Source organism: Salvelinus sp. IW2-2015, linkage group LG34 (assembly GCF_002910315.2).
Source record: "Salvelinus sp. IW2-2015 linkage group LG34, ASM291031v2, whole genome shotgun sequence".
Lineage (NCBI taxonomy): Eukaryota > Metazoa > Chordata > Actinopteri > Salmoniformes > Salmonidae > Salvelinus > Salvelinus sp. IW2-2015.
The window spans coordinates 8,725,118-8,752,505 of NC_036873.1; the positions used below are offsets into that span (position 1 = coordinate 8,725,118).

The 27,388-nt window shown below is 44.3% G+C and overlaps 2 protein-coding genes across 2 annotated transcripts in view; one reads left to right on the forward strand and one right to left on the reverse strand.

Annotated features, from left to right (window-relative positions):
• doc2g (double C2-like domains, gamma) overlaps positions 1-14,973 on the forward strand; it is a 37,504-nt gene extending 22,531 nt beyond the window's left edge. The window contains exons 4-9 of the mRNA XM_024134833.2: positions 990-1,116; positions 1,229-1,285; positions 1,700-1,824; positions 9,651-9,732; positions 12,029-12,125; positions 14,743-14,973. Coding sequence (XP_023990601.1) covers positions 990-1,116; positions 1,229-1,285; positions 1,700-1,824; positions 9,651-9,732; positions 12,029-12,125; positions 14,743-14,882 — 628 coding nt within the window. The 3' untranslated portion in view covers positions 14,883-14,973. The remainder of the gene's footprint in view (positions 1-989; positions 1,117-1,228; positions 1,286-1,699; positions 1,825-9,650; positions 9,733-12,028; positions 12,126-14,742) is intronic.
• A 4,863-nt stretch (positions 14,974-19,836) lies between these two features.
• Positions 19,837-26,102, reverse strand: LOC111958352 (plasma protease C1 inhibitor). Its single transcript, XM_023979578.3, has 10 exons — positions 25,936-26,102; positions 25,536-25,583; positions 24,842-25,130; positions 22,537-22,860; positions 22,112-22,327; positions 21,726-21,869; positions 21,265-21,468; positions 20,977-21,116; positions 20,650-20,872; positions 19,837-20,301 (listed from the first exon to the last, which is right to left on the reverse strand). The coding sequence occupies exons 2-10, from the start codon at positions 25,581-25,583 to the stop codon at positions 20,054-20,056; spliced, it is 1,836 nt and encodes a 611-aa protein (XP_023835346.1). The 5' UTR covers positions 25,936-26,102; the 3' UTR covers positions 19,837-20,053.
• Between the last annotated feature and the right edge of the window lie 1,286 nt (positions 26,103-27,388).

Genomic DNA, 27,388 nt, shown 5'->3' on the forward strand with positions numbered 1-27,388 from the left:
GTGGGTGATTGTTCCTGTGTAGTGTTTTTGCCACAACGGGACGTGTCACGGTAGTTATTTTCTTGTTTTGTAGTCGCATATTGTTTTGTTGTGATTATTAAATCACTTAATGGGAACTAACCACTCTGCGTATTGGTCCGATCCTTCTCGCCTCTCCTGGTCCGAGGAGGCAGGAAGAAAAATGAACTATGCTTTACAACTGACAAAATGAAAGAGGAAACACCCACATATGGCGTCTTAATAGGGCATTGGGGGCTCCACGAGCCAGAACAGCTCATGCCACCTTGCCATAGATTCTATAAGTGTCTGGAACTCTATTCTTTATTATTATTTTAATGAACCTTTATTTAACTAGGAAGTAGTTAAGAACAAAATTTTTTTACCAAGGGGCGGCCTAACCCGGCCAAACCCTAACCCGAGATGCAACACCATTATTTAATTTAAAAAATGTTTATGGTGGTGGATAATGTTGCCTCAGGTGACGCTCCAGAATCTCCCATAAGTGTTGGGTTGAGATCTGGACACATGATCATGGCATATGGTTCATATCATTTTCATGCTCGTCAAACCAATCAATGACCACTCCTGCCCTGTGGATGGGGCATTGTCATCCTATGGATGGGGCATTGTCATCCATAGCCATGGTAGCCTAAGCATGCTGGGATGTTAATTGCTTAATTAACTCGGGAACCACACCTGTGTGGAAGCACCTGCTTTTAATATACTTTATATCCCTCATTTACTCAAGTGTTTCCATTATTTTGGCTGGTACCTGTAGATCAGTGGGGGCTTCTATTTGCAGCTTGGAGAGGCCCAGAGTTTACCGATAGACACGGATCAAAATGAGCGTACTCCTCACTGCTAGCTCTTGAGAGGACATGTATCTTTCTCACTTTCTGCGTGTGTGTGTGTGTGTGTGTGTGTGTGTGTGTGTGTGTGGCATGCCTGTCCGTGTGTATCTGTGTGTGTACCTGTGCGCGTGTGTGTAGGCTGTGTGTGTGCGACATGGACAGGCTCGGTCGTAACGAGTTTATCGGAGAGGTCCGTGTCGCCTTGAAGAAACTGAGCAAGGGCGAGAGCAAAAGATTCAAAATGGGTCTGGAGAGAATCACACAGGTATGTAGTGGATGTGTGCGTGTGTGTGTGCGTGTGTGTGTGTATGCGTCAGTTCGTACAATGGGCTCTAATGATTTACAAACTGTGTACTGAAATCAACCTCCCTTCTCAGAACAAAGACATCAACAAAGAAACCGTGGAGCAAGGGACACCTGTGGCCGAGGAAGAGGTACGAAGATTACCATCATTGTCATAAAAAGTAGAGATTGTCATATAGATTTAGTAGTGGCCGTAGCAGGAGTAMTAACATTAGTTGTGCTACTACTAGTACTGTAGTAGTAGTAGTAATACCAGTGGTGCCACGATGATAGCAGTAGTACTAATCCCAGGGCTATTGACAGTCCTGTCACTGATTTCCCAACATGCAATTCAATTAATCTTKTTATTTTCATTCATTTTATAACTTATAATCATTTTAAATTACCCTATTGTATGTTTTTAATTGCCTGTTTTACATGTGTTGGTTTTAACCTGACATACATGAATTAAATCTGACATTTAATTGACATACATTAAGGACACTATGAATAAAGTTTTTAGATTTGTAGTGGTGTCATGGTTAATTGTGTCCCCCCTCCCCCAGCGTGGTCGTATCCTGGTGTCGCTCTGCTACAGCCCAGAAAAGAGCTGTTTACTGGTCGGCATCGTACGCTGTGCCCACCTCGCCGCCATGGACTCCAATGGGTACTCTGACCCCTTCGTCAAGATGTAAGTCTTGACACACACACACACACAAACACAAAGGACAGAATGATGATGGATGGAACGAATGGAGGAACGAATGGAGGAGAGGTTGTTGTTGTTGTCCCTTGTCGTTCCACATTACTTGTTGTTAGACATTAGTAGGTCTTGTGGTGTCCTGTTGCTGGATGCCAGTCAGCAGTCCTCCCTGTTGTGCCGGCTGGAACATATAGGGCAGCAACAAAGGCTCTCTAGCATTACCGCAAAAAATGGAAGAGGCAAGTGGAAGGGGGAGAAAGTAAAGAACTTGACTGTCGGCTCTGCATTAAAGACCAAAATTGGTTAAAGAAAATTGTGCTGAATAAAAAAGTATATCAGTGTCATTTAAGGACCAAAAATGTTCAGCTGTGCCATATATTGCAACATAGTTGGGAAGAGATTTTTGTTTGACCGTTTCCAAAGAACAACGACAGATTCAAAACGTAGAGCTTCAATTGAAATTATTCCACAAAATTCTTGCAACCAATAGAATGGTGTATACAGTATATATATTTTATACAGTATGTCACATTGACAGACTCTACCACAACCTTAGTGCATGAGTCATGACACATTGAAACTTTATTAGCGCTCCGTACAAATTGACAGCGAGACTGACTGGCATAAATTAATACATGCAACATAAATAAATAATCAACTGCTCTTACTCTCTGGAGTCTACACCGTCACTAGTCAATGTTTCCCAATCTGTTCATTACTTACCCCCTCGACTGCATATTTTCTCTTCCAGTTTGGGAAAATAGCACACCTGATTCAACTAATCAGCTACTCGTCAAGCCTTTGATTGTTTGAATCGGGTGTGCTGGATGTGCTAGTTCTGGGCTGCAACRGTCACGATCGTTGTCAAGGAAATGACCGGACCAAGGTGCAGCGTGGTAAGCGTACATTCTTTTATTTTAAATGTCGCCAACAAAAACAATAAACCACACAACGAACGTGAAGCTCTGTAAGGCTATACATGCCACTAACAAAGACAACAACCCACAAATGAGAAGAGGAAAAAAGGCTGCCTAAGTCTGATTCTCAATCAGAGACAACGATAGACAGCTGTCCCTGATTGAGAATCATAAAAAACAAAGAACCAGAAAGCATAGACTTTCCCACCCGAATCACACCCTGACCAAACAAACATTGAGAATAAACGGATCTCTACGGTCAGGGCGTGACAGTAACAAAAATGGTGCAGTCGTGAAAGGTTTCCTAGGAGCACATTGGGAATCACTGTGGTGGCATTATGTAAGCTAGCAGGTTCATTGTTATTCATATGACAACCTGTACTGTACATATACTGTCGGCATCATGTCTTGACAGAGCATTCAGGTCCCAAATGGCACCATATTTCCTGTGGGCCATGGTCAAAAGGTAGTGCACCAGGGAAATAGGATGCCATTTGGGACGCATCTCGGCGTAAACGGCTAATCGTTATTCATGCACTTCACACCTGAATATGAAAATCCCCAGCAGTCATTAGATTCAGTTTCTACGCCTACATGGTTTCATCAACAACAACAAAAAGTCKTTTTTGCTATTTGCTTGTAGTGTTGATTTGGATGAGATGGCGCTCTAAAGGCATCATCTGTWACTTTCGATTGAAACATATCTACTTAGGATTTTTACAAAATGTCTTTGCTGCGAGTTGAGAACCAATGGAATCAGATTCCCTCCTGCTCGCAAAGGTTGCGCCGTCATCCCCTTCGTTTGAGGAAAAAAAAAATTTTTTTTTAAATTGGCATGTTAAAAAAAGAGTGACGTTAAAATACCTATCATGTTACACATTTAATAATGACAGAATGCGTTTAAAACTTCACCCATAGTAAAACCTTTGTAGGACTTAATACAAATATTTTATTGATAGGAGCGGGGGCTGACATCCTCATTCTCGTCGACGACTCCCTCCTCCACACTCCTCCCCCCATTCCTATTGAGATGTAGGAAAATATGTAGGGAGTAGGAACTCAGTCTAAAGACCAAAAGATGGAGAGGAGAGGTTCGTCAACGGGGCAAAAGAAGAGGTCTATCACTAACTACATATACTCTCATTCTCATTCATGACTCCCTGAAACTCGTACTACTTTCCCATTGAGATTATTGAGCTGTGAAGCCAAGACTAGAATCAGACAAAGAAACGAAGCAGAGAAGCAGTAAACAGACCTGTGAGGGGACAAAAAATAGCTGTTTTTCTCCCCCCCCCCTTTCCTCGTTTTTCTCCACTTTTTGCTGTTCATTGATTGGTTCCTGTTCTTCAGAGCCAGAGCTGGGTGTCTTATCTGCCTCTATTTTGATGTACGGCGCGATTGAGTCCTGGAGCCAAGAGATTGTCTCTGTTTTTCATCTCTTTTTAAAAAAAATCTTTGACATGCAGTATCTGTTGTTTAGTATGTCAGAGCTGCGTTCAAGGAGCTCTCTTATTTTACAGTCACAAATCTTATTTTAAGGCACTCTCTTATTTTAGAGTTTCTCATATTTTGCTGTGTTTGATGTGCAGTTCAGTATCTGAGTTATGTTCAAGGCACTCTCTTATTTTACAGTCACAAATCAAATTATTTGCCTACGACATCCACTCCATGTGATTAAGTTGGCTTCTGTCTGAGTTACGTTCCAGTCTCTTTTTTCTTAGTTTCTCATCTTTTCTGTCTCTGAGATTCCTTGCCTGTTATTCAGGAGCGAGGTCTATATCTGAGCTGCGTTCCACCCTCTCGCTCTCTCTTCTTGTACAGTCGCAACTCTCTTTGAATGTTTTTTTGGGGCATACACTGCCTGTTGTATAGTAGCCGATGTCTGAGCTGCGTTCGAGACACTGTCTCTTCTTTCACAGTCTCAAACCTCTTTGAAATTCACCACCTGCTTTTTAGTTAGTAGCCTGTTATGTCTGAGCTGCGTTCGAGACGCCGTCTCTCTTCTCGTACAGTGGGGGGTTGTCCTGTGTGTTTGTTTTAAGTGTGTTCAGTCAAGCTGGCCGGTAGAATCAGAAGCAGTGGAGTGTTGCACCGGCGGCTGCTGTTGTATCGCCTCAGAGCGGGGAGTCCTGTTAATCCTATTGGGACGAGTTCTGTCGTGCCTGTCTGTGTTCTTTTGTTGTTCCTCAAAGGGAGCAGCTATTTGCCTGTACTGCTTGTGATGGTGGTTTAAAGACATACTCTGTAAGTCTGTAGGGAAAGACAGGGCTCAGAAACTGTGTGGAGGTAGCAGCTAAAATGTAAGGTTTACACGAGTGGGAAAAGGCGCAGCTCTTGCTCTTCAAGTAATAAAATGTGTTTATTTCGGTTAAAAGCATTGACGTTTCATCGTCATWAGAATGGTGAGTCATCATTTTCCCCTCATGGCGGCCTGCAACTTTTACAGTTATAAGTGCTGCCCCTGCACTTGCACTTGCGCTTGCAAACTGTGAACCTGACTCCTTGGCTGTATTTGAGAGTATCATTCTAGATCTACTGACGGATCTACAAATTACAGTTAGAGTAGTTATTTAGGAGGCAAGGGTGATTTGTAGATCAGTCAGTCTGCTCAGTGAATCGGTGATCAGCGACTGAGCAGAATTGATGCTCTGAAACACAGCCAAGATGTGCAGCCCAATTGGCATCCTATTCCCTAAACAGTGCACTACATTTGCCCAGAGCCCTATGGGATGCCCAAATTACACCCTATTCCCTATTTAGTGCACTACTTTTCACCAGGGCCCATATGGCTCGGGGCAAAGTAGTGCTTTAGGCAATAGAGTGCTATTTGGGATGCGACCTGTGTGATTCTTACCTGTCAGACTTATTCTCACTGTCTGTAGGAGAGTAACTGCAGTGCGTGTGGATGCCACTATCTCTCTCTCTCTCTCTCTCTCTCTGTCTCAGTCTGTGTGTGTGTCGCTGAACCGACTATTATAGCAGCTAAGATCCGCTATGCCCCTGGCATCCCAGAATGCATTGCTTCGTACACACCTGCACAGCAGTAGTTGGCTGGAGTGTGGAGGCGGGTCAGGGACATAGCGCGTGTGTATGTACACGTGCATGCGTGTGGGTGCATCTTTGTCTGTGTGCGTGCATATGTGCATGTGATATCAACACGTATTAGATATAGCCTACAGGACACTAAGCTGGAAGTTGATTTGTGTGCTGTCTGCAGTTTCACCCCTGCAGAAAACGTGTTAAGAGATTCAGTAGGGTTCAGTGTTGGGCTCACATGAACTTACACATTGGCTTGCATCCCAAATGGCACTCCATTCCCTGTTTAGTGAACTACTTTTGACCAGGGCCCATAGGGTTAAACTTTACAGAGAACAGGGTGCCATTTGGGACACAGCATAACTTATGGCTGCGGGTCTCCAACTCTGGTCCTGGAACGCTATTGGGTGTGCGAGCTTTTGCTCCAACACCAGCACTAACACCTCGAACATGAGAAAAGAGAACAACAAGAGACAGAGCATTATCAAAATGGTCAGTGCGTGACACTATTTCAGAGCCGTTTTTAGAGGGGAGGGGAGACCAAAAAAAAGATATATGCTAATCATCGACGAGCGAGTCAAAAGCTGGAGCCAAGAGCAAGACAAATGGGTTCCCGGAGTCCCCGAGTCAGACTCTTAATAATCTTCTCATTACAAAATGTCCAGGGGCTTTCAACCAGAGCCAAAAAAAAAGACGGGGCAGAGCTGTGTGAAACAAGGACGTCAGTTTCAGACAATCAACGTTGACTCCAAAACACATTCCTTACCCCGGGCTACTTCAACTGTTGACTGTCCGGGAGAATGAAGGAAAAGGAGCACTCTGTTGCTGGGTAAACCTGACAGATTTATTGGCGGGAGAAAKAACCACCTTTCGGCATGAATCGCCTTTGTCAGAGCCTTAAGTAGGAAGAAGGTGGTAGGCGCCCACATACCCTCGCAGGGGAGGGGTCCCACTCATCATGTCAATCAAGCATGTCAGAAATGTCAATAGTAGCAACCACACAGGTTATTTAAACAACAGTATGATCATCATTGACTGTTTGAGAAAGAAAAAAATGCTGGGCCGGAACAAAAGCCTGCWCACCCATCCAACATTTGATGGATGATCTTGGACTAGGAGATTCTTGACTCAGGCACTCTTATAATAACCATAGAGATACATTATGTTGTACTTAATTCTATGCTGATGAACTTCTCATTACAAATGTCCAGGYGGRCTTTTKCTATCCTTTCCGAGTTATGATTGGCTCGTATGCTTTGAGCCGCCTACTACTGGACCTTACAATTCACTTAAGCATATTTCAAAATCACAATCACCCACACAACCCCTTCGGCCCTGTTTAGAACGACCAAGAGGCTATTCCATCACTTTGTAATGAACACGATGGGAGACGGAGAGCTGGTTTCAAGCACATGGCGCAGCTGGTGTTTATTTGTAAAGGACCACAGGAGGAGGCAGGTAGCTGGGTCCAGGGGCAGGCAGAAGGCCATACACAGGAGGAGACAGGTAGCTGGGTCCAGGGGCAGGCAGAAGGTCATACACCGGGGGTCCAAAAAGGCAACAGTACAGGCAGGGAACAGACTAGTAACGTCATCCYGGAGATCAGGCAATYGGTTGATAACAGGAAATCCGAAGTACAGGTAGGGAATAGGCAAAAGGCGTCGTTAGTGAGGCAGGCAAAAACTATCATACACGGGAGGATTAAATTACAGGAAAACCAGCGCTCCAAATAGAAGTGTGTCACAAACAATAGCTCACAATGATGGGGTGCAAAGAACTGAACAAAATAGTGTGTGATAATGACATACAGGTGTTTGAACAGGTGATCAGAATTCAGGTGATTGGAATCTGGAGAGTGAGCTGCGTTCAGGGGATCTACGCGTTTGAGAGTGAGCTGGAAAGTGGGCTGGAAAGTGAGCTGCGTTCAGTGGATCTACGTGTTTGAGTGTGTGAGTTGGAAGCAGACGTTACAGTCTTGCAGACCAATATTGACCTCTAGGTCAGTTGCTCTAGGTGGGTTGCCTGCCATTCCTCTGTTTTCCTCTCTTCTCGGATACAGATCAACTGAAATATTAGAGCAACGTTCCATCAACATTTTAAAGACCAATATAAACCTCTCCAGTGGTGCTGGTGTGTTGCCTACTTGCTGTTCCTCTATTTTCCTCTCTCTGTTAATGCAGATGATAATTGCATCAAACCAGACGCCATAAAGAGACATGATATAGTTGAAACGAGGATGTCAGTTTCACTGTATCCCAAATGGCAGTCCATTCCCTATATAGTGCACTACTTTCGACCATGGCTTGTAAGGTTCTGTTCAAAGGAAGTACACTAAATAGSGTTTAGGGTGCTCTTTGGGATGCAAACCCTGTTCCTCTGGTGCTGAGTAAGCAAACTGTCATCTTAGTCTGTGTTGTGTTGATGTGTGAGCCTCTGAACTGGGCAGTTAGTTTTGCTCCTCTCTCTCCTCGCTCTCCCCTCTCCCCGCTGTCCAACTGTCACTCTGTTTCTCTATTCTCTGTCTCTGTGGGAAATTGGCTGTTTTTTTGGTACTCTTTCACTCTGGCTTGCTCTCATTCGCTCGCTCTCTCTCTCTCTCTGTCTATCTCTGTCACTCCTTGTTTCTCTCTATCTTCTTTCTCTGTGTCAAATTGGCAGTTTTTCTCATTTCACTCTCGTCTCTCTCCCTCCATCCCTCTCTCTTGTCTTAATTTTTCTCCTAGCTTCAATTTTCTCTAATCCAATTTCTTTCACTGGGTTGGTTAAGGACTCTACCTCAATCAATCAATCAATCAAATTCAAATGTGTTTTATAAATCCCTTTTTACATCAGCAGTTGTCACAAAGTGCTTATGCAGATACCCAGCCTAAAACCCCAAAGAGCAACCAATGCAGATGTAGAAGCACAGTGGCTGTGAAAAGGCAGGAACCTAAGAAGCAACCTAGAGAGGAACCAGGCTCCGAGGGGTGGCCAGTCCTCTTCCATCTTTCTATCTCTTTCTTTCTCTAAACATCCCTCTCTCCCTCTTCTCAAACAAACCCAGTTGGTTTCTTCCTTTCACTGGGTTGGTTGAAAACTCTCTCATACTGGATCTTTCTTTCTCTCTCTCATCCCTCTCTCCCTCMCTCCTGTCTTGTTGTTGTGTACAAACCCCAACCSTAGCGGCACATCTATTACCTTGTCAGCGAGTACGTGTTATTGACGTTGGGCTGAAGGTGGGTGGCGTTGGGGGGTGAGATATCTCTCCCCCGCTAGAACATCTTGACTTCTCCGCCTGAATTTATGCTGATGACTCCTCCAATAAAAACCAATGGCCTTCTGGGAAGCCGTCTGTCCCGCTCTTGGCTTGAGCTTTTGAGTCTCTGACTCTCTCTCATCACCGATTCCTCTCACCCTCTCCTCCCCCAAAAAATGAAATGAACGTTTTCGGCTCTGAATTTTTCCCTCCATTTTTTCTTTCACGCTTTGAGWATTTTGCTAACGCTCTGTCTCTCTCTGTTCTATTTTCCTCCCTCGTTCCAGTGGGGTTTCATGTCACGCCGCGGCGGAAGACAAAATGACAGATAATTGGCTTTGATGTTTCAGAAGTAATAAAAGACCTGTATAAAAGACCTGAATCAGAAAAATAGGGGAAATCGGCATTTTCAGTCATCATGCTGTCAACTGTCTAATTAAGATTCCCTCTTTTTCTCATTCTCCTGCTCTCCCTTCATATCTCTCTCTCTTCCTCTCCCTCTCAATCTCGCTTTCGCTTGCTCTCTTTCTCATCTGTGCTCTCCCTTGCCCTCTAACTCTCTCTTACGATGCCTCATTCTCTTTCACTCTCTATCTCCCTCGCTCTTTTCTCCCCCTCTCTCTCAGTGTGCTGCAGCCTGATATGGGGAAAAAGTCCAAGTACAAAACCACAGTGAAGAAGAAAACTCTCAATCCCGAGTTTAATGAGGTCCTTCCACCCGCTCCGAGCACCACAATACACTCTCCCTAATACATAAACCAGTATCTGTCATTTTTCCAATAAACACATACAGATGTAGGATCTTAATTTGAGCAGTTTGCTACAGKAGGAAAATAATCCTGCAGCAACAAGACATTTTAGTTATTATGTGGATTATAATTAATGAACATTTTTGTATGGGTTGATACATTGCTCGTAATGGCAAATAAATTCKGAAATGTAAAAGTGGAAGCTTTTTTAAAACTCAAATACATTACAAGTTTGCATTTCCTGCTGTGCAGGAAAATCCTCAGCAACAAAAGGGTGATAAAATTAAGATCCAACATCTGTATCTGGCAACCCATTTCTCTGACTCACATTTGGCAACCAAATGTGCAAGATATATAATATATCATATTAACGTTGTTTGTTGAAGTTTAATTGTATGCCCTTGGATGTGATGGATATCTATAGCCTACCCTTTCTCATGCATTTAATGCCATAATTTAATTCCAGTACTGTATACAGTATGTGCCATAATTTGAATACATTTTCCATCTCCTTCAATACTGCTAAGGATCGAACCCTTATTTTKAATTTCCGCCTAAAATGACATTCCCAAATCTAACTGACTGTAGCTCAGGACCTGAAGCAAGGATAAGCATATTCTTGATACCATTTGAAAGGAAACACTTTGAAATTTGTGGAAATGTGTAATTAATGTAGGAGAATATAACACATTAGATCTTGTGAAAGATAATACAATCAATCAATCACATTTATTTATAAAGCTCTTCTTACATCAGCTGATGTCACAAAGTGCTGTACAGAAACCCAGCCTAAAACCCCAAACAGCAAGCAATGCAGGTGTAGAAACACGGTGGCTAGGAAAAACTCCCTAGAAAGGCAGGAACCTAGGAAGAAACCTAGAGAGGAACCAGGCTATGAGGGGTGTGGCTAGTGCTTTTCTGGCTGTGCCGGGTGGAGATTATAACAGAACATGGCCAAGATGTTCAAATGTTCATAGATGACCAACAGGGTCAGATAATAAAAAATCACAGTGGTTGTAGAGGGTGGAACAGGTCAGCACCTCAGAAGTAAATGTTAGTTGGCTTTTCATAGCCGATCATTCAGAGTATCTCTACCTCACCTGCTGTCTCTAGAGAGTTGAAAATAGCAGGTCTGGGACAAGGTAGCACGTCCGGTGAACAGGTCAGGGCTCCATAGCCGCAGGCAGAACAGTTGAAACTGGAGCAGCAGCACGACCAGGTGGACTGGGGACAGCAAGGAGTCATCAGGCCAGGTAGTCTTGAGGCATGGTCCTAGGGCTCAGGTCCTCCAAGAGAGAGAGAGAGAGAATTAGAGTATACTTAAAGTCACACAGGACACCGGATAAGACAGGAGAAATACTCCAGACATAACAGACTGACCCTAGCCCCTCGACACAAACTATTGCAGCATAAATACTGGAGGCTGAGATAGGAGGGGCCGGGAGACACTGTGGCCCCTTCCGACAATACCCCCGGACAGGGCCAAACAGGCAGGATATAACCCTGCCCACTTTGCCAAAGCACAGCCCCCACACCACTAGACGGACATCTTCAACCACCAACCTACTATCCTGAGACAAGGCCCACGAAGATCTCCCCCACGGCACGAACCCAAGGGGGGGCGCCAACCCGGACAGGAAGACCACGTCAGTGACTCAACCCACTCAAGTGACGCACCCCTCCTAGGGACGGCATGGAAGAGCACCATCATCTTTGAAATGCAAGAGAAAGGCCATAATGTACTATTCCAGCCCAGGCGCAATTTAGATTTTGGCCACAGGATGGCAGCAGTGTATGTGCAAAGTTTAAGACTGATTCAATGAACCATTGCATTTCTGTTCATAAGACTGACAAAATAGGCCTAATTGGTTTAMTAATACATTTTCAAGTTCATAACTGTGCACTCTCCTCAAACAATAGCAMGGTATTCTTTCACTATAATAGCTACTGTAAATTGGACAGTGCAGTTAGATTAACAAGAATTGAAGCTTTCTGCCCATATCAGATATGTCTATGTCCTGGGAAATGTTCTTGTTACTTACAACTTCATGCTAATCACATTAGCCTACGTTAGCTCAACCATCCCGTGGGAGGGGACACTGATCCCGTAGAGGATAACTACCTACCCTACCATCAATTTGAATTTAAGTCCATGCATATTTCACATTCAATGTTAAACATAATCTGAATTAACTTTCCGCTAAGTGTGAATACATGAACACCTTCCTCTCTCTCTCTACCTCTATTCCTTACAGGAGTTTGTGTATGAAGTTCCACACGACCAGCTGGCCAAGAAAACTCTGGAGATCTCGGTATGGGACTACGATCTGGGGATGAGCAACGACTTCATAGGTAAGAGAAAGAGGGAGAGAGTGGAAGGAGAAGAGGAGATAGAGAGCTAGAAATATAGCTAAATAAAATTATTGTAAGAGAATTTGGGAGGAAATTCGAGGAGGAGAGCAACGTGGGCCACAGTGTGATGAGCAATGACGTTATGGGTAAAAGAGAGGGAAGGGAGTGAAAGGAGGAGAAGAAGTAGTGAAGGAAAGGAAGAACTGAAGAGGGGGATGAAATTAAAACYAGCAGAAAAGAGGGAAAGGACTGTATGTGGAGAAGCAAAAGCATTGGGAAATTAAAATGAGAGCGACAGAAAGGAGTCCTCAAACCCTCGACGGGGTGACACGTCGGATTCACGCTGCTTTGTGAGGCACTAAACGGCTCTGACGGGGCCCGGCGTGTACTGTATATCACAGGAGGCAGGCGTTTCGGCGCGGGGGAGCGGGGGAGTGAGGGAGAACCGGTGGGGAGGCAGCTGGGGGAGAATGGATTGCCTCCCAGGGAGCTGGAAGGCCTTGAGATCAAAGTGTTTTACTCCCGTCTGAAGGCTCCCTGTAACAGGCTGAGTCTCTCTCTCTTTCCGACTGTCTCCCTAGTGCTCTCTCTCGTCTTCTTCTCTCTCTCTCGCTCTCATCTCTCTTCTCATCTCTTTCTCTCTCTGTCTCTCTCTCTTCGCTCTCTCTTGTCTCTCTCTCTCTCTCTTCTCTTCTCGACTCTCTACCTCACTCTCTTCACACTTCATTTCTATTTATCGCCTAGGTCCCTTGCTGCTCATCTTTCACACACGCAACCGACACTCAATCTCTCCCTCATGCCTTCTCGTCTCACCCTGCATGTCATCTCTCTTCTCCTCATCTCTCTCTGCTCTTCTTTTGCTCTCTCTCTCCTCTCTCTCTTCTCTCTCTTCTCTCTCTCTCTCTCCTCTCTCTCTCTCTTCCTCTCTCTCTCTCTTCTCTCTCTCTCTCTCTCTCTCTTTCTCTCTCTCTCTCTTCCTCTCTCTCTCTCTCTCTCTCTCTTCTCATTCTCTCGTCTCTCTCTCTCTCTCTCTCTCTTCTCTCCCTCTCTCTCTCTCTTCTCTCAAGCTGGGGATAATGTTTTGAGTTATTACCACGCCAGAAGAGTAGGGAGAAAAGGCCATCGCTCTAACACACTGGTCCGGCTAAGACTGTTATCATTATGGGTAATGGCCAACATACAAAAGGCCTAATCTGTTAGCACTGCGGAAAATGCCTGTGATACTGGGAGAGACAGGAAGGAGGGGGGAAAGAGAAGGGGGGAGTGACCGAGAGGGAAAAAAGGGTTAGACGGATAGAGCAGAGGGAGAACAAATGGCGGTGTCAAATACTCTCTGTAAAGTAGGAAGAATGATGGAAGAAGAAGACGAGGAGAAGGGACGGAAAAATGAAAGAAAGGATAGAGTAATCGTAGGAAGGAAGAGAGATGGGAGGAGAGACGGAGCGAGAGTAGCAGCGTCCCCCCCCAGCCCACCCCCCCTGAGATTTGTGGGAGCAATTTGATTTTGTGGCGGACTGGACCTCTCATTTTGCACAAAGACAGAGGTGTCGAGGAGGGAGGAGAAGGGGAGGAGTAGAAGGGGAGGAAAAGAGAGAGGGAGTGGGACGGCCCCCGCCAGTTCCTCCCTCATCCATCTCCTCCCATCCGTCAGTGTTTCTCTCTCGCCCCTCTTTCTCTCGTCCCACGCCGCGTCACACTGTCGCCCGCCGTTTGTCACCCACACCCCTCCGGGCTCAGGGAACACGGTGGGGGGGGTCAGGGAAGGGAAGGGAAAGGAGAGGAGAGAGGGGATTGGAAGGTCATTAGGGGGGGGTACGTGAGTGGCCTAGAAAAACTCAGCAAACAGGTCGTGTGTGTGTCTGTGTTTGAGGGTGGCAAGAATGAGAAGGGGTCATTAGGAAGGTACGTGAGAAGAGTATGCAAACACACTTGCTCTCTGAAACGTGGGCGCTAAGAGGGGGGCGAGGTGTGTTTGCGCACGTACAATTACACACGTCCCACTAGGCAAACCACTGGTTGAATCAATGTTGTTTCCACGTCATTTCAATGAAATGACGTTGAACCAACGTGGAYGAGACGTTGAATTGACGCCTGTGCCGAGTGAGATGTCTGTGTTTGTATTTTTATACTTGTGAGGACTGCGTGTGTCTGTCTTGATATGTGTCTGTCTGGTTCTGAGGGAGTGTGAGTTACGTAAGGGAACAGTATTAACCTCCCCCACACCTCTCACTGTATCTGAGTTTAATGCCAAGGCTTAGTGGGGCCACAGATGAGCTATTGAGTGTGTTTGAGGTGTTGTGAAAGCCGACGTCTTCAAAACACAGCGTTTAAAACTTCACACTCCATCAACTATGCAATCACAGCCAGGAAAACCACTATCTGTCTGATGACCCTCCCAGGGATGACTCTCTTTCTCTCCTCGTCTCTCTCTCTCGTTTCCTATCTGTCAATTTATCGCTATTTATCAATTCCCCCCCTTTTTCTTAATCTTTCCCATTTTTCTTGCTGTTCTCTCTCTCCTTGTGTGTCTCCCTGTGTGTCTCCCTGTGTGTCTCCCTGTGTGTCACTCTGCGTGTCTCTCTCTCTCCCTTCCACCTTCTACCTCCCTCTCTCCCAGGTGGAGTTGAACTGGGCATACATGCTAAGGGAGTGAGGCTGAAACATTGGTTTGAGTGTCTCAAACACATCGGCAAGAAAGTCGAGTACTGGCACACCCTCACGCAGCAAGGAGCCCCCCCGGAGCCCCCCCCGCAGTGACTGACACACACACACACTTTATCGCAATTATTAAATGATAATCAATGAATGGTGAAGAAAGAAAGAAATAATAAAGTAATAAAGTAATAATAYTGATAAAACATGCAATAATGAGACGGATAATGAGGATATAATAATAACAATATTAATTATAATACAAATAATAATAGTGGGTAATTATCCCAGTTTAGCTTTTTTCTAAGTAAATACATTTGTGAAAATGTCCCTCATTGAAATGTTTAATGTGAAAGTGCTAACAAATTTTACCTTAGCCCTCAATATTGTGAAGTCACTTGCATTTCAGTCATTCAAATGTACATGAATAGGGTAGAACCTCTTACTTGCACTGTAACTACAATACTGGAACAGTCTGTAAGCACCTTTGGGCCCATTGCCCAACAAGGTCTTGTTACAAACGTTGTAATGGCCAGGTTGTTTCTACTAGGGATGTAGTTGAAAAAGGTGGGAAAAGAGATGACTGGCATCTAGCAACGCTAATGCTAACTGCTTCAGCTGTTCRAGGAAGTATGGGCAACTGCATACTTGGTGTGTCTGAAAGTGGGCGTGGCYAATAAAGTGGGTGTAACATCAGGGCTCTGTTATTGGTTAGATGGTTTTGACTGAGCGGTGTCATTTTCCCCCCGTTTCTTAGTGTTTGGACTTCCGTTTTGAAGCCAGGAGATGAGTCCAAATTGTATTTCACTGCTACAAAGAATTGTATATTTTCAGTGAATATAACTGACAGCTTTTTATTTTTCATTAAAAGTACTGATGATGGGTGTACTGTTGCTTGTATGTGTTGTATCTGTGTGCTTACTGTGACTGTCACCCTGATGTTGGCTACACTAAGTAACTACTTCCCGCACCCTGTTGCGGGACAAAAGTGCTTAGCGAGCGGAAGCGAAGGACACTGTGTCCTGGTGTTGTTGCCGTTCATGCCCTCCCTATTGAGTAGACCGTATCAATGTGACACCTAGATAGTTATCAATATTTGTTATGTATTGTGTAGGTTGCCATCCTACTTGAAATAAAATTATGAGAGGGCTAAAAATGGCCACGTTAGCTACTGCTGGCGACACAGCTGATACAGCTGCCCAGTGGGAAGCACCCTCAGGTTGGCAGACACRTCGATACAACAGTAACGGTGCACTAGTCATTCTCACTGGCTAATACACTCCTCGTGCGGCCCAATCAGCCACGCAAAACGATCTTTAGCGCCAACAAATCTGCCTAATTAGCTGATTCGCTTTCCATAAACCCACTTGTGTTCATCCAACCACTTCACGTCCACTTTCAGACACACTCCACGTATGCAGTTACCCATGACTCAGTTCTAGCATTAACTGTGCCAACAGCGCTAACAGCGCTAACAATGCTAACAGCYCTAGCAATACTAACAGTACTAACAGCGCTAGCAATGCTAACAGCGCTAACAGTGCTAACAGTACCAACAGCCTGAATAGGGCTAACAGCGCTAACAGTGCTAGTGCTAATTTAGCGTAATAGGTGTGAAAACAGTATTCACCAAGGTGCGTTAACAGCATTAGCATGTGTTTACCCTCCTCTGCATCCCTGATTTACTTCACAAAGTACCCAAGTGACGAGGACAAGTTGGATAAGTCACCTGCTATAGATTTTCTATTATGGTGGTTGTCGCTCTGATGAAAACTGGCACACCATGACGTTAAAGCACAAAATAATCCATCTGACTGTACTGTCTCTGTGTACTTGTCCGATGTCTGTACGTGATGACAGTGGGTGTCTMTATCTCCRCATATCCTCCTGTGTGTATGTGTCTTTGCGTGTGAGTGAGTTGTTGTGTGTGCATACATTTTGCACACAAATGTGTGTGTGTGGACGTGTGTCTTAGTGTGTATGCGCGCGTGCGGGTTTGACTGTAAGCGTGTCACGTCCTTCTCCAAATGTCTCCATCCATGAACCCTGAAGCACGGAGCTGTGGAGAAAGACAGAACAAAAGAGACGAGACTCACTCCTACAGTACGAGACTCACTCCTACAGTATGAGACTCACTCCTATGTTCCCTGGATGTCCCCGTGGTCTAACAAACTGATGTCCTGTCACATGTGCAACAGTATGGCTGGCAGTCCAGTGAGTCACGTTTCCTTGGTGACAGTCACACAAGATAACCCTCCGTCTGAATTATTCTCTGACCCCTGCTCTGTGCCCTTTGACCTTTGAATTTTAGTGAATTGAAAGCTAGAGAGCACAGAGAGATTTCTGCGACCGTCTCAAACAAACTATAGCCCTCTACTCTAAAGAGGGGTTATCAGAAGTGATCAAATACCAACTATTGGTTGTGCAGGTTTTTGCTCCAGCTCCAGCCTAATGCAGTCTGGACAATAATAAGTGTCATCGGGTGTGTTCARGCTGGGCTGGAACAAAAGCATGCACAGTAGCTCTCGYGGACTTAGAGAGTTTCCTCCTAGTTCACTGCGCCCTTACACTAAGATTTTATTTGTAAATGACTGGATTTTTTCAATTTCGGTGAGCCTCTTGTAGACATTCAAATGTTCCATCTTGGAGAAAAAATAAGAAAAAAAAATATTAGTGTGAAAAATATGGCAAAAACTCCATCTGTAGCCAAAGGAATAGGTTCATTTGACATTTGATCAATGTCTAAGAGGAGGAATTCAAGAAGTGTCTAGGTCTAGGAGTGTCTAGGTCTAGGAGTGTCTAGGTCTAGGAGTTTAGGTCTAGAAGTGTCTAGGTCTAGGTCTAGGAGTGTCTAGGTCTAGGAGTCTAGGTCTAGAAGTGTCTAGGTCTAGGAGTGTCTAGGTCTAGGAGTCTAGGTCTAGAAGTGTCTAGGTCTAGGAGTTTAGGGAACTATGCGAGAGAGACTACCCAGGCTGTTTTTATGAGAGAGGACTACCCATGGAGCTTAAAAGACTACCATGGGTTGGTTGGACAACAGAGATCCCGGGGATGGACAACAGATACCACCCCCCCCCCCTGTGATTGATTTCCCCAGAGGAAAGAGAGATTGGCTGTGATGAATTATACTCAGCATGGCAACAATCCCTCCCAGAGGCTCGACCACTGGCTGTGTGGACAATCATGGACTAATGTACATGCAGGATCAAAGGATACCGACACAAATTTGTGTGTGTGTGTGTGTTTGTGTGTGTGTGTGTGTGTGTGTGTGTGTGTGTGTGTGTGTGTGTGTGTGTGTGTGTGTGTGTGTGTGTGTGTGTGTGGTGTGTGTGTGTGTGTGTGTGTGTGTGTGTGTGTGTGTGTGTGTGTGTGTGTGTGTGTGTGTGTGTGTGTGTGTGTGTGTGCGCGTTGTGTACATGTCTGTGTGTGTGCATGTTCATGCATTGAATCTGAACACACTCATGGACACCCCACTCCCCCACCCTCCCTTTGGCAACAAAACAAAACACTGGCATAAAGTAGACAGTGACCTCTCACCATGGATTCCTTCACCAGAGACAGACCTCGAGGGGTTAACCACCCTAAGGACAGAGGCCCAATCCTGTGGCCCCTGGCTACAGTTTGGACACCTTATAGTTCCAACGTTGGTCCACTAAAGCACACTACTTCCCTGTTCACATTACTGAGCCAAACACAGCCAAGTCAAGCCAAGCTGTACTCCACTGACTTGGTAACTCATCTACTGTAGTTGCTTGAATGGAAAAAGGACAATGTGAAAAGAAAATATCCAGGCCAGCACAGTATGGTTTGGGTCGGCCCTGTAGTGTGAATTAGACATCTCAGTCAGTCAATAGTCTCCTGGACTTTTTCTTACTTTCTAATCGTTGTCTGGGATCTCTGTGTTCGTAATTCTGTACTTGGACGAAGGTGTGAATGAAGGCGTCATSATGGATAGCAACAAAAAAACAAGGACGATTGAACATGGCTAGAGGTCAAATGTGACACGGCTCACGGATCGCCACAGCTGGGGACTGAACTCTGAGACAACGGGTGAGAAGTTCAGCTCGTCTGGTCTTTCGCCGTCACCAAGAGCYCACGTTGAGGGACCTTGACCGAGACGGCGGTGGAGTGGAGAGGGCGGAATCTGTTCTTCTCTATGCACACCAATGACGACACAGGAAGCCTCTCCACGCYCAGCAACAACAGTGAAACGGATAATCAAATGATGAACATCTCKGATGTCACTACGTGACATGTTGTCAAAGATGCATTCATGGGTTTTTTGTATGTAATACTGAGTATGTATACAACGGGTGGGTCTAATCCTGAATGCTGATTGGTTAAAACCGCATTCCAGCCYGTGTCTATTCCACAAGTTACTTAGTATGTATGTACTTCCCTCGCCGGGATATTCCTTATCATGTGAAGCCAGGCTTGGATTTGGAGTTATTTATTATCTTGCCTAGGTGATCTGATGCTTTATTTTCTCTCAGATTCTCTCCATCTCTGCCTTTTACTTGTTGTCGGTCAAGCGAACTCGACTTTGTTCATCATGTGACAAAAACAAACCGTATGCATCATAACATTCTAATAAAGAATCGCATGTGTAATGATTGTCATATATATGCATATGCAACTAACATTATAACTAACATTGATCAYTGGCAATTTCTTTATGGTTGATATCATTGACATGGTATCGTCAATCAAATCTGTTAGAGCTATCATCGCTGATGTGTACTCGTTGGTTTGTAATTTATTGTTTGTAAGTTGCTCAATTTMATGCTTTACTCGGTCCGCAGTTGCTTTAAAACCTTTATCGTCAGGGAATGGGGAGACAGGGTGGAGGGGGAGGACTATTGTTACAGCATCCCTGTTTACTGACTGACGTAATGGCTATCTCTATGTGGAACATACGGTGTGATTGACATCCTGTGGTGAGTTTGTGGAACTACTTTTTAAAAATAAACTGAACCCGTTTCAGTGACTTACTGTGTACGTTGTTTGGACWGAAGAGTGATTTAAATAGCACATTCGTCCAAAAAGATGTCCATACCACATGTGGAGAGATGTCAACTTTTATTATTTGATAAGTCATGCATTTTGTGACAACCTATAGCAAGCCCTACCGAGTATTRATTTTAAAACACTTTGACAGTCATTCTATGAAGTTACAATGAACATGTAATTTCATAGAATGAAGTTGTCCTTTTCTTTTGCAAACACYGCTTTTTTTATATATGCATGCTACCCTCTCTCCCTCTCTCTTCCTCCTTCTCTCACGGCTCGGTCACTCGGCCCACGAACAGTGGGGCCTTGGCCTGGTCGCTCCACAGTATCATCAGGAAGGGCCTGAGGGCTGAGAAGGAAGAGAAGGAGCGGGAGAAAGAGAGGGAGGTGGCCGCCCCAGCCTCCACACCTTCCTCCGTCAGGGAGAGGAAGGCCCGGTGGCGGGCTTCCGTCAGGAGCAACTCGTTGTCGGGGTAGAGGCCACACAGGTTGGCGCTGTCGAACAGCTCCGACAAACCTAAGGGAAGAAAGAGGTGTGGGAGTAAGAGGAGGGAGATATGGAGAAGGAGAGCGAAGAGGGGCAGAAGGAAAAAGAGAAGGTAGAGGGAGAGAAGTGAGAGAGTCAAATCAAGAAAAGCCAGAGTTGTTGGTTTAGGTTGACTTAGAACGACCTGGGGAAATCCATTCCTGCTTCTGGATGAAGACATTTTTGTTGTYGCCAAGCACAAACATCTGGTTCAACTAATCAAGGGCTTGGTGGCTAGTTGAATCAGGTGGCTACAACAAAATGCACAGTCTTATAATTCGAACAGTCAGGCAGCAGGTAAGCTAAAAGACAGACAGATAGACACGCATACGGACAGACCTATCTTCCTGAGCAGGGTGTTCATCTCGGTCCGGATGTCCAGTTTGATTTTGGGCAGAGTGACCTCGGTGGCCTGGGGAGACACCTGATTCATCTGCTCCACCATCTGGCTCACTGCCTTGTCCGTCATCTTCCCCTCCACCAATTGCAGGTCTGAGAGCTTGGTAGTGGGCGGGAGCAAGATGAACAAGCTACTTGCACCAGAGAGAGGGAACATCGCCACCTATGGGTGATAGACAAGGTCAGAATGTTACGTAGATTGTGTGTGTGATCGCTTACAGTGTATCTGTGCATGTAAGTGTGGGTGTGTGTAATCAAAATGGTTACCTGTGCCTTCACTGCCGGGACATATTTCACAGCCAATTTGTATTTGGCACTGTAGAGGACAGGCACCTTCACAGTATCACCATTCAGTTTCACAAATGGAAACATTTTGGATTTTGCATCAAATTTCATCTTCCATTGACCTGAAACACATATATTTATTATCCACATACTCCATATCRGCTAAAATAGACTATATCCTATCAGATAGATTGAGCATCGGTGCTTACCAAGAGCTTACTTTGATCACACACATGCACAAACACACACACACACACACAGGATACTGACCATTGAAAAACACAGCATTGAGGAGTAGCAGTTCGGTGTGGGCGGGAACAGAGTCGACCAGCTCTTTGATTTTATTATTTGTCTGCTTTGCAACCCAACTGTTGATCATTTCCACGTTTACCTCACTGCTATTGGTCAATTTGACTGGATCCGCATCGTAGAACTGCATGGATTGGTTGGTAAAGGACTCACTCAACTTCATATCTGAGGGGGGAGAGAGAGGGAATGTCAGAGAGGTGGACAGACAGACAGACAGACAGACAGACAGACAGACAGACAGACAGACAGACAGACAGACAGACAGACAGACAGACAGACAGACAGACAGACAGACAGACAGACAGTGAGTTAAGGGGGGATGGCGACTCATGATTAAATTGACAATATACGACGAGAATTCGAAATGATATGTGGAGAACAAGCTATAACTATCATGAGTATTAATTGTGCTCTGGTAGTACTGGGGTTGTAGTAGATCTGAGAGGCCATCTTCAGTGTGTCCTGAAGTTTCAGCTTCAGTTTCTTCATCTCGGAATGAACACAGAAGAAGTCGTGAGACAAACAGAGAGCCGTCTCCATGTCTCTCCTTGTCTTGCCACGAGCCCCTAATGAGAAAGAGAGAGAGAGAGAGAGAGAGAGCGAGAGAGCGAGAGTAAGAGAGTGAGAGAGTGAGAGAGGATGATACAGTATGTATTTTACTTGGCCTTCCACACATCAATCATTCAGTGAGAGTTTATATCAAGAGTGTTGCTTTATTTTCAAAAGAACTGAGGTCTAGAGTATGAGTGCAGTTGGACAACCCCTCTCCATGTTCCATTTTAAAGAAGCCCCACCCTCTCTTTCTTACCTAGTAACAGGTGGGTTAACACCCCGCTGATGCTGATTGGAGAGAAGAGCAGGTTATTCATGGGCTGTGATTGGCTGAGGTGGGCATAAAGCTTCATGGAGAACTCATTGAGGGATTCTCCTAGCATGGCCTCCCACGACCTGCTGGTCTCGTCCTGACACGATTCCCAGGGGGTCATGAACCCAACGCAGGAGTAAGGAAGAACGGTGGGCGCAGCTAAAAGAAATGGCGAARGAAGATMATAATTTCAACAAATCAAGAGRGTGACAGTGTCTTGAACATTGCAGGTGAGTGTCTAACATTTGGACATTATGGCTATTTGGAATCAATTTGGAAATTTGCGAATTACACCAATTTAACAAACGTGTATATATATGCAAATTTTGAGAGTGTAATGGAAGAAGAAGAAGGTTAGCTAAACGTACCTTCCACAATTAGTTCAATTGTATTAAAGTTGCTGCTGTCTCTGCCCTCCTCAGCTGTCTCACAGTAGTATATGCCGGCATCCTCCATTTTGACCCCATTAAGTGTGATTGTCATATCTTTTTCAAGGGGGCCAAAAAGCCATTCTAGTCTGTCACCATCCACCATTTCTCCAGTCTCTGCAGGATTCAACTGCTTCCGTGTGCCGTTCGTCATTCCTTTATCATATCTGTACCAATGGACCAGGTCTTTGCTGGATGGTGGGCGATCACAAGGTAAATTCACAGTGGACCCTTCGTTTACTTTGAGAATGTAGCTGCTGGACACTGGAGGGACAGAGACCAAGATGGAAGACAGAAAGACAGCACAACAGTAGAAATAATTTCTGGAGCCAACCTCAAAATGCATGCAATGTTTGCTGACCTGTAGAGTTTGCTAAACTGCAACAAAATAATTGCCCCATATTTCACCAGTGTTTAGGAATCACAATCTATGAATACACTGAAGTTCTGGGGCTGTATGTTTAAATCGACTGAATGACTTATTCATTGTGATCTAAACCCTCTTGTCATGACTTGCCCTTTAAGGTGAGGATCATAGATGCCAGATTGCCCCCCCCCCCCTCTCTCTCCCTCTTCGCCAAAACTCCATCATCCAAAAGTGGGGAATGAAACAATATTTCTGTAATCCAAAGAGTTGGAATGGTCCGTGGTATTTAAAGAACAATTATGTCAGATCAGTTGTGTTTTGGGATCTCATGAAGGACAGTATAACAACCTAACTGTATCTCTGAATGTATATATTTCCCAGTTGTCAGGGTCACACCCAAATGTTGGGGGAACGTATATGATTAAATATTAAACTATTTGTGAGAAGATGTAATGTGATGTTAGCCTTGATTTTCATATGAAGTCTTAACCAGTCAGTGACCACACCCACYTGAGCACAGACATTACGACAAAATGAGGGAACGCCCCTTTTTCCCAGAGTGCTTAAATAGGACTCGTGACAAAATGTACATTAGGCCAGCGAGACCGACAGRGTGAGCTGAAAGGTACGGAATGGCTKGAAACTCTGAAACTTTKWTCAGAGAAGAAGAAAATCTCTACAAGTCCAGACATCACGAGAACCACACAAATGGTTAGACTCTATAGACCAGCTATGTGCAGCGCCAGCTGAKTACGTTACAAATGGTTCAGAAATCTACAAAACTAAAGACTACACATTCACAGTCAGCAGCTGTATATGTAAAATAGTCTAGGAAACTCGACCGAAGACAAGAGACAAAGAACAATTTCCTCTCACCACCCTATTCTAAGGAACAGAGCCGCTGGACAAGCTACGACTGCAAAGGACATGGTGACCTCTGGTGGACAACCAGAGACTTTCTGTCGACTGACTCTCCAGAAAATGGACCGGCAATTTCAACAGAGAGACAACAAAGGCATACAATTGTAAATAAGTACATTGCAATTATTTTCGAATGAACGGGGCCGTTGATGTGCAAAGTATTAGCATTTCCATGAGCATAGTTATCAGCTGTATGTATGATAGTGAAGTCCTTTGTCTTTTCTCCCGCTCTTTCTTACATGCCCCTCCCTTTTCATTTTGTGTAGCAAGCCGTCATATCGGTTTATTACCCTCGGGACCTTTCATTGCTTTATGTAGTAATCAATGTGTAAGCTATTCTGTTTTTGTTTATGTATTTCTGTGTGATTATTTAGTTAGTTAGTAAATAAAAAATTAAGCCAATTTGTATATAGCTCTGATTCATAATTTATGCTAGGGTTTGTGCAGATATCCAAGGATTTTGCGACATTCAGAATGAGACTGATAGAAGATAACAATTAATMAATGACTGATTGATGACTGAAATGTAAGAGATCTTTATATCCGTGAGAGTTCATTTGAAAAARGGTAACTCGTTAAATAAACTTTTTCCGTGGTGCCCCAAGATTGGTATTGAGTAAATTGTTACAGGATTKATTTAATCATTGTAATAATTGAACATAGTTAATCGAGTTGATAAAACAATCGTCGTAACATTAATGATAGCCAAGACACAACACTCTGCTAAAGTTGTCGTCCTATTTCTCTTCTCAACATAGACTTGAAGATTAARTACTAAGTATAAAAATGTAGGCACTCTGTACGAATAAGGAAAAGTGAACCAGTGATTGAGTTTTAACTTGTAACATGATTTTAAAAAAAATGTTTAAATGAAGTGGAGTGTCTATTTCAAGAAAGGCCTACATCACGTCACAGGCAGTTGCGATGAAAATAGGAGGTGGCAGTATGTGTCCTTACCATCAACCTGGACTATGTGCACTTTTTGCCACTCCATATCATTCTGCTTGATCACACATTCATATTCCCCCTCGTTGGCTACACTGACAGGAGAGATTTCCAGATAGAAGCCATCCTTGGAAAGCTTGAGTTGCTTTGACGATTCTGGGTAGTCGGGAACCAGGAAGTCGTTGTATTTCCAGGTGATCTTAGCCCCAGCAAAGCTTTGTTGGTTTTGGCCAGGGAGACATGGGAAGACCAGGGTGGAGCCAGGTARACCTTGCAGGACCCCAACGGAGGAAGAGAAAAGCTGGATAGAGAGACAGGGATGGACAACCAAACAAGAAGGTGGAGGCAGTAAGGTACATGAGGTGTCTCTGTGCCACATTAGCATTTGTCCTAAAAACCAGGGTTTGATATTACAAAACAAAATGGGCCAGTTTCCCAGAACCAGATTTACGCCTACACTCCTGGGCCCTTATTCAAAAAGTGTCTTCGAGTAGTAGTGCTGATCTAGCGTCAGGTCTGCCCTGTCCATATTATCATATTCATTATGATCTAAAAGCGAAAGCCGAACAGCAATCCTACTCTTTGTGAATGCAGGTAACGGACCCGGGACTAAAAAGCATTTTCAACAGAGATTCTCCATTTAGCATGCTTTTCAGTCCAGGAGTGTTCTTAATCTTTCTCCAGGAAACTGGCCCTTTGTGTTTACCTCAAAGACAAGCAGGAGGGAGACACACGATAGGACTGAAATCCCCATCTAGGGAAGATGAAGAAAGATAGAGAGGGAGAGAAGAGGAAGGGAAGGGACGGCGGGACACAGCGGGCAAAGGGGCAATGGGAATGAAAAAATCAATAGAAGAAAAAAAAACAAGACTAGTTTGGCACATTCATGGATTCTTTCCTAATCCGATTGGTCATTCACTCATGCTCTATATCTCAGTGCAACAAGCAAAATATTAGACATGGCATTTGCAGTTATAACAACATAGACAAGCAATATCAGAAATATTCTTTCTAGAGTACCTAACCATGATATCCCTATGACAGTAGGCCTATCGTGATTGAGTCATTGGTAGATCTTTAGAAAGGTATTTAAAAAGTTTACTCACACTGCAGGTCACTTGCAAATATTACAGCATCAGAAATTGTCTAAGGCGGATGATGATATATTATCTCAACTGGGGGGGAAAAAAGGTTCACGTCCTACTGCGTGTGTTCAGTATGTGTGTGTCCTTCCCTTCCCTCCTCTCACCAAAAATAATGACTTATCTGTTTACTGTTTGACTAGTGGTCTTGTGTGTTTGCACTTTGTACGGGCTGATTTACCGAAAATCACATGGTTATTTGGCAAAAGCTCCCATAATACACTGAACAAAAAATAGAAACACAACATATAGTGTTGGTCCRGTGTTACACGAGCTGAAATAAAATWAAATMAAATGTTCCATACGCAGAGGRTTATTTCTCTCAAATGTCGTGCACAAATMTGTTTAKATCCCTGTTKGAGAGCATTTCTCCTTTGCCAAGACAATCCATCCACCTGACAGGTGTGGCATATCTAGAAGCTGATTWAACAGCATAATCTTTACACAGGTGRACCTTGTGCTGGGAACAATAAAAGGACACTCTAGAATGTGCAGTTTTGTCACACAGCACAATGCCAAAGATGTCTCGAGTTTTGAGAGAGCGTGCAACTGGCATTCTGACTGCAGGAATGTCCACRAGAGCTGTTGTAAGGGAATTTTATTTTAWTTTCTCWACCATAAGCCGCCTTCAATGTCAATTTAGAGAATTTGGRAGTACGTCCWACCGGCCTCACAACCGCAGACCACGTGTATGGCGTTGTGTGGGCGAGCGGTTTGCTGATGTCAACGTTGTGAACAGAGTGCCCCATGGTGGCGGTGGGGTTGTGGTATGGGCAGGCATAAGCTACGGACAACTAATACAACTGCATTATATCTATGTCAATTTGAAAGCACAGAGATGCTGTGACGAGATCCTGAGGCCCATTGTCGTGCCATTCATCTGCCGCCATCACCAGATGTTTCAGCATGATAATGCATAGGCCCATGTCGCAAGYATCTGTACACTATTCCTGGAAGCTGAAAATGTAATTTATAGAGTAACTAACTAGTTCTTCCATGGCCTGCATACTCAACAGACATGTCACCTGTTGAGCATGTTTGGGATGCTCTGGATAGACACGTACAACAGTGTGTTCCCGCCAACATCCAGCAACTTCGCACAGCCATTGAAAATGAGTGGAACAACATTCCACAGGCCACAATCAACAGCCTGATCAACTCTATGCAAAGGAGATACATGAGGCCACACCAGATACTGATCCATGCCCCTACTTTTTTTTAAGGTATTGGAGACAAACAGATTCATATCTGTATTCCCAGTCATATGAAATCCATATATCAAATCAAATCAAATTATATTTGTCACATGCGCCGAATACAACAGGTGTAGGCCTTACAGTGAAATGCTTACTTACAAGCTCTTAACCAACAATGCAGTTTTAAGAAAATACCTAAAAAAAGTAAAAGATAAGAATAA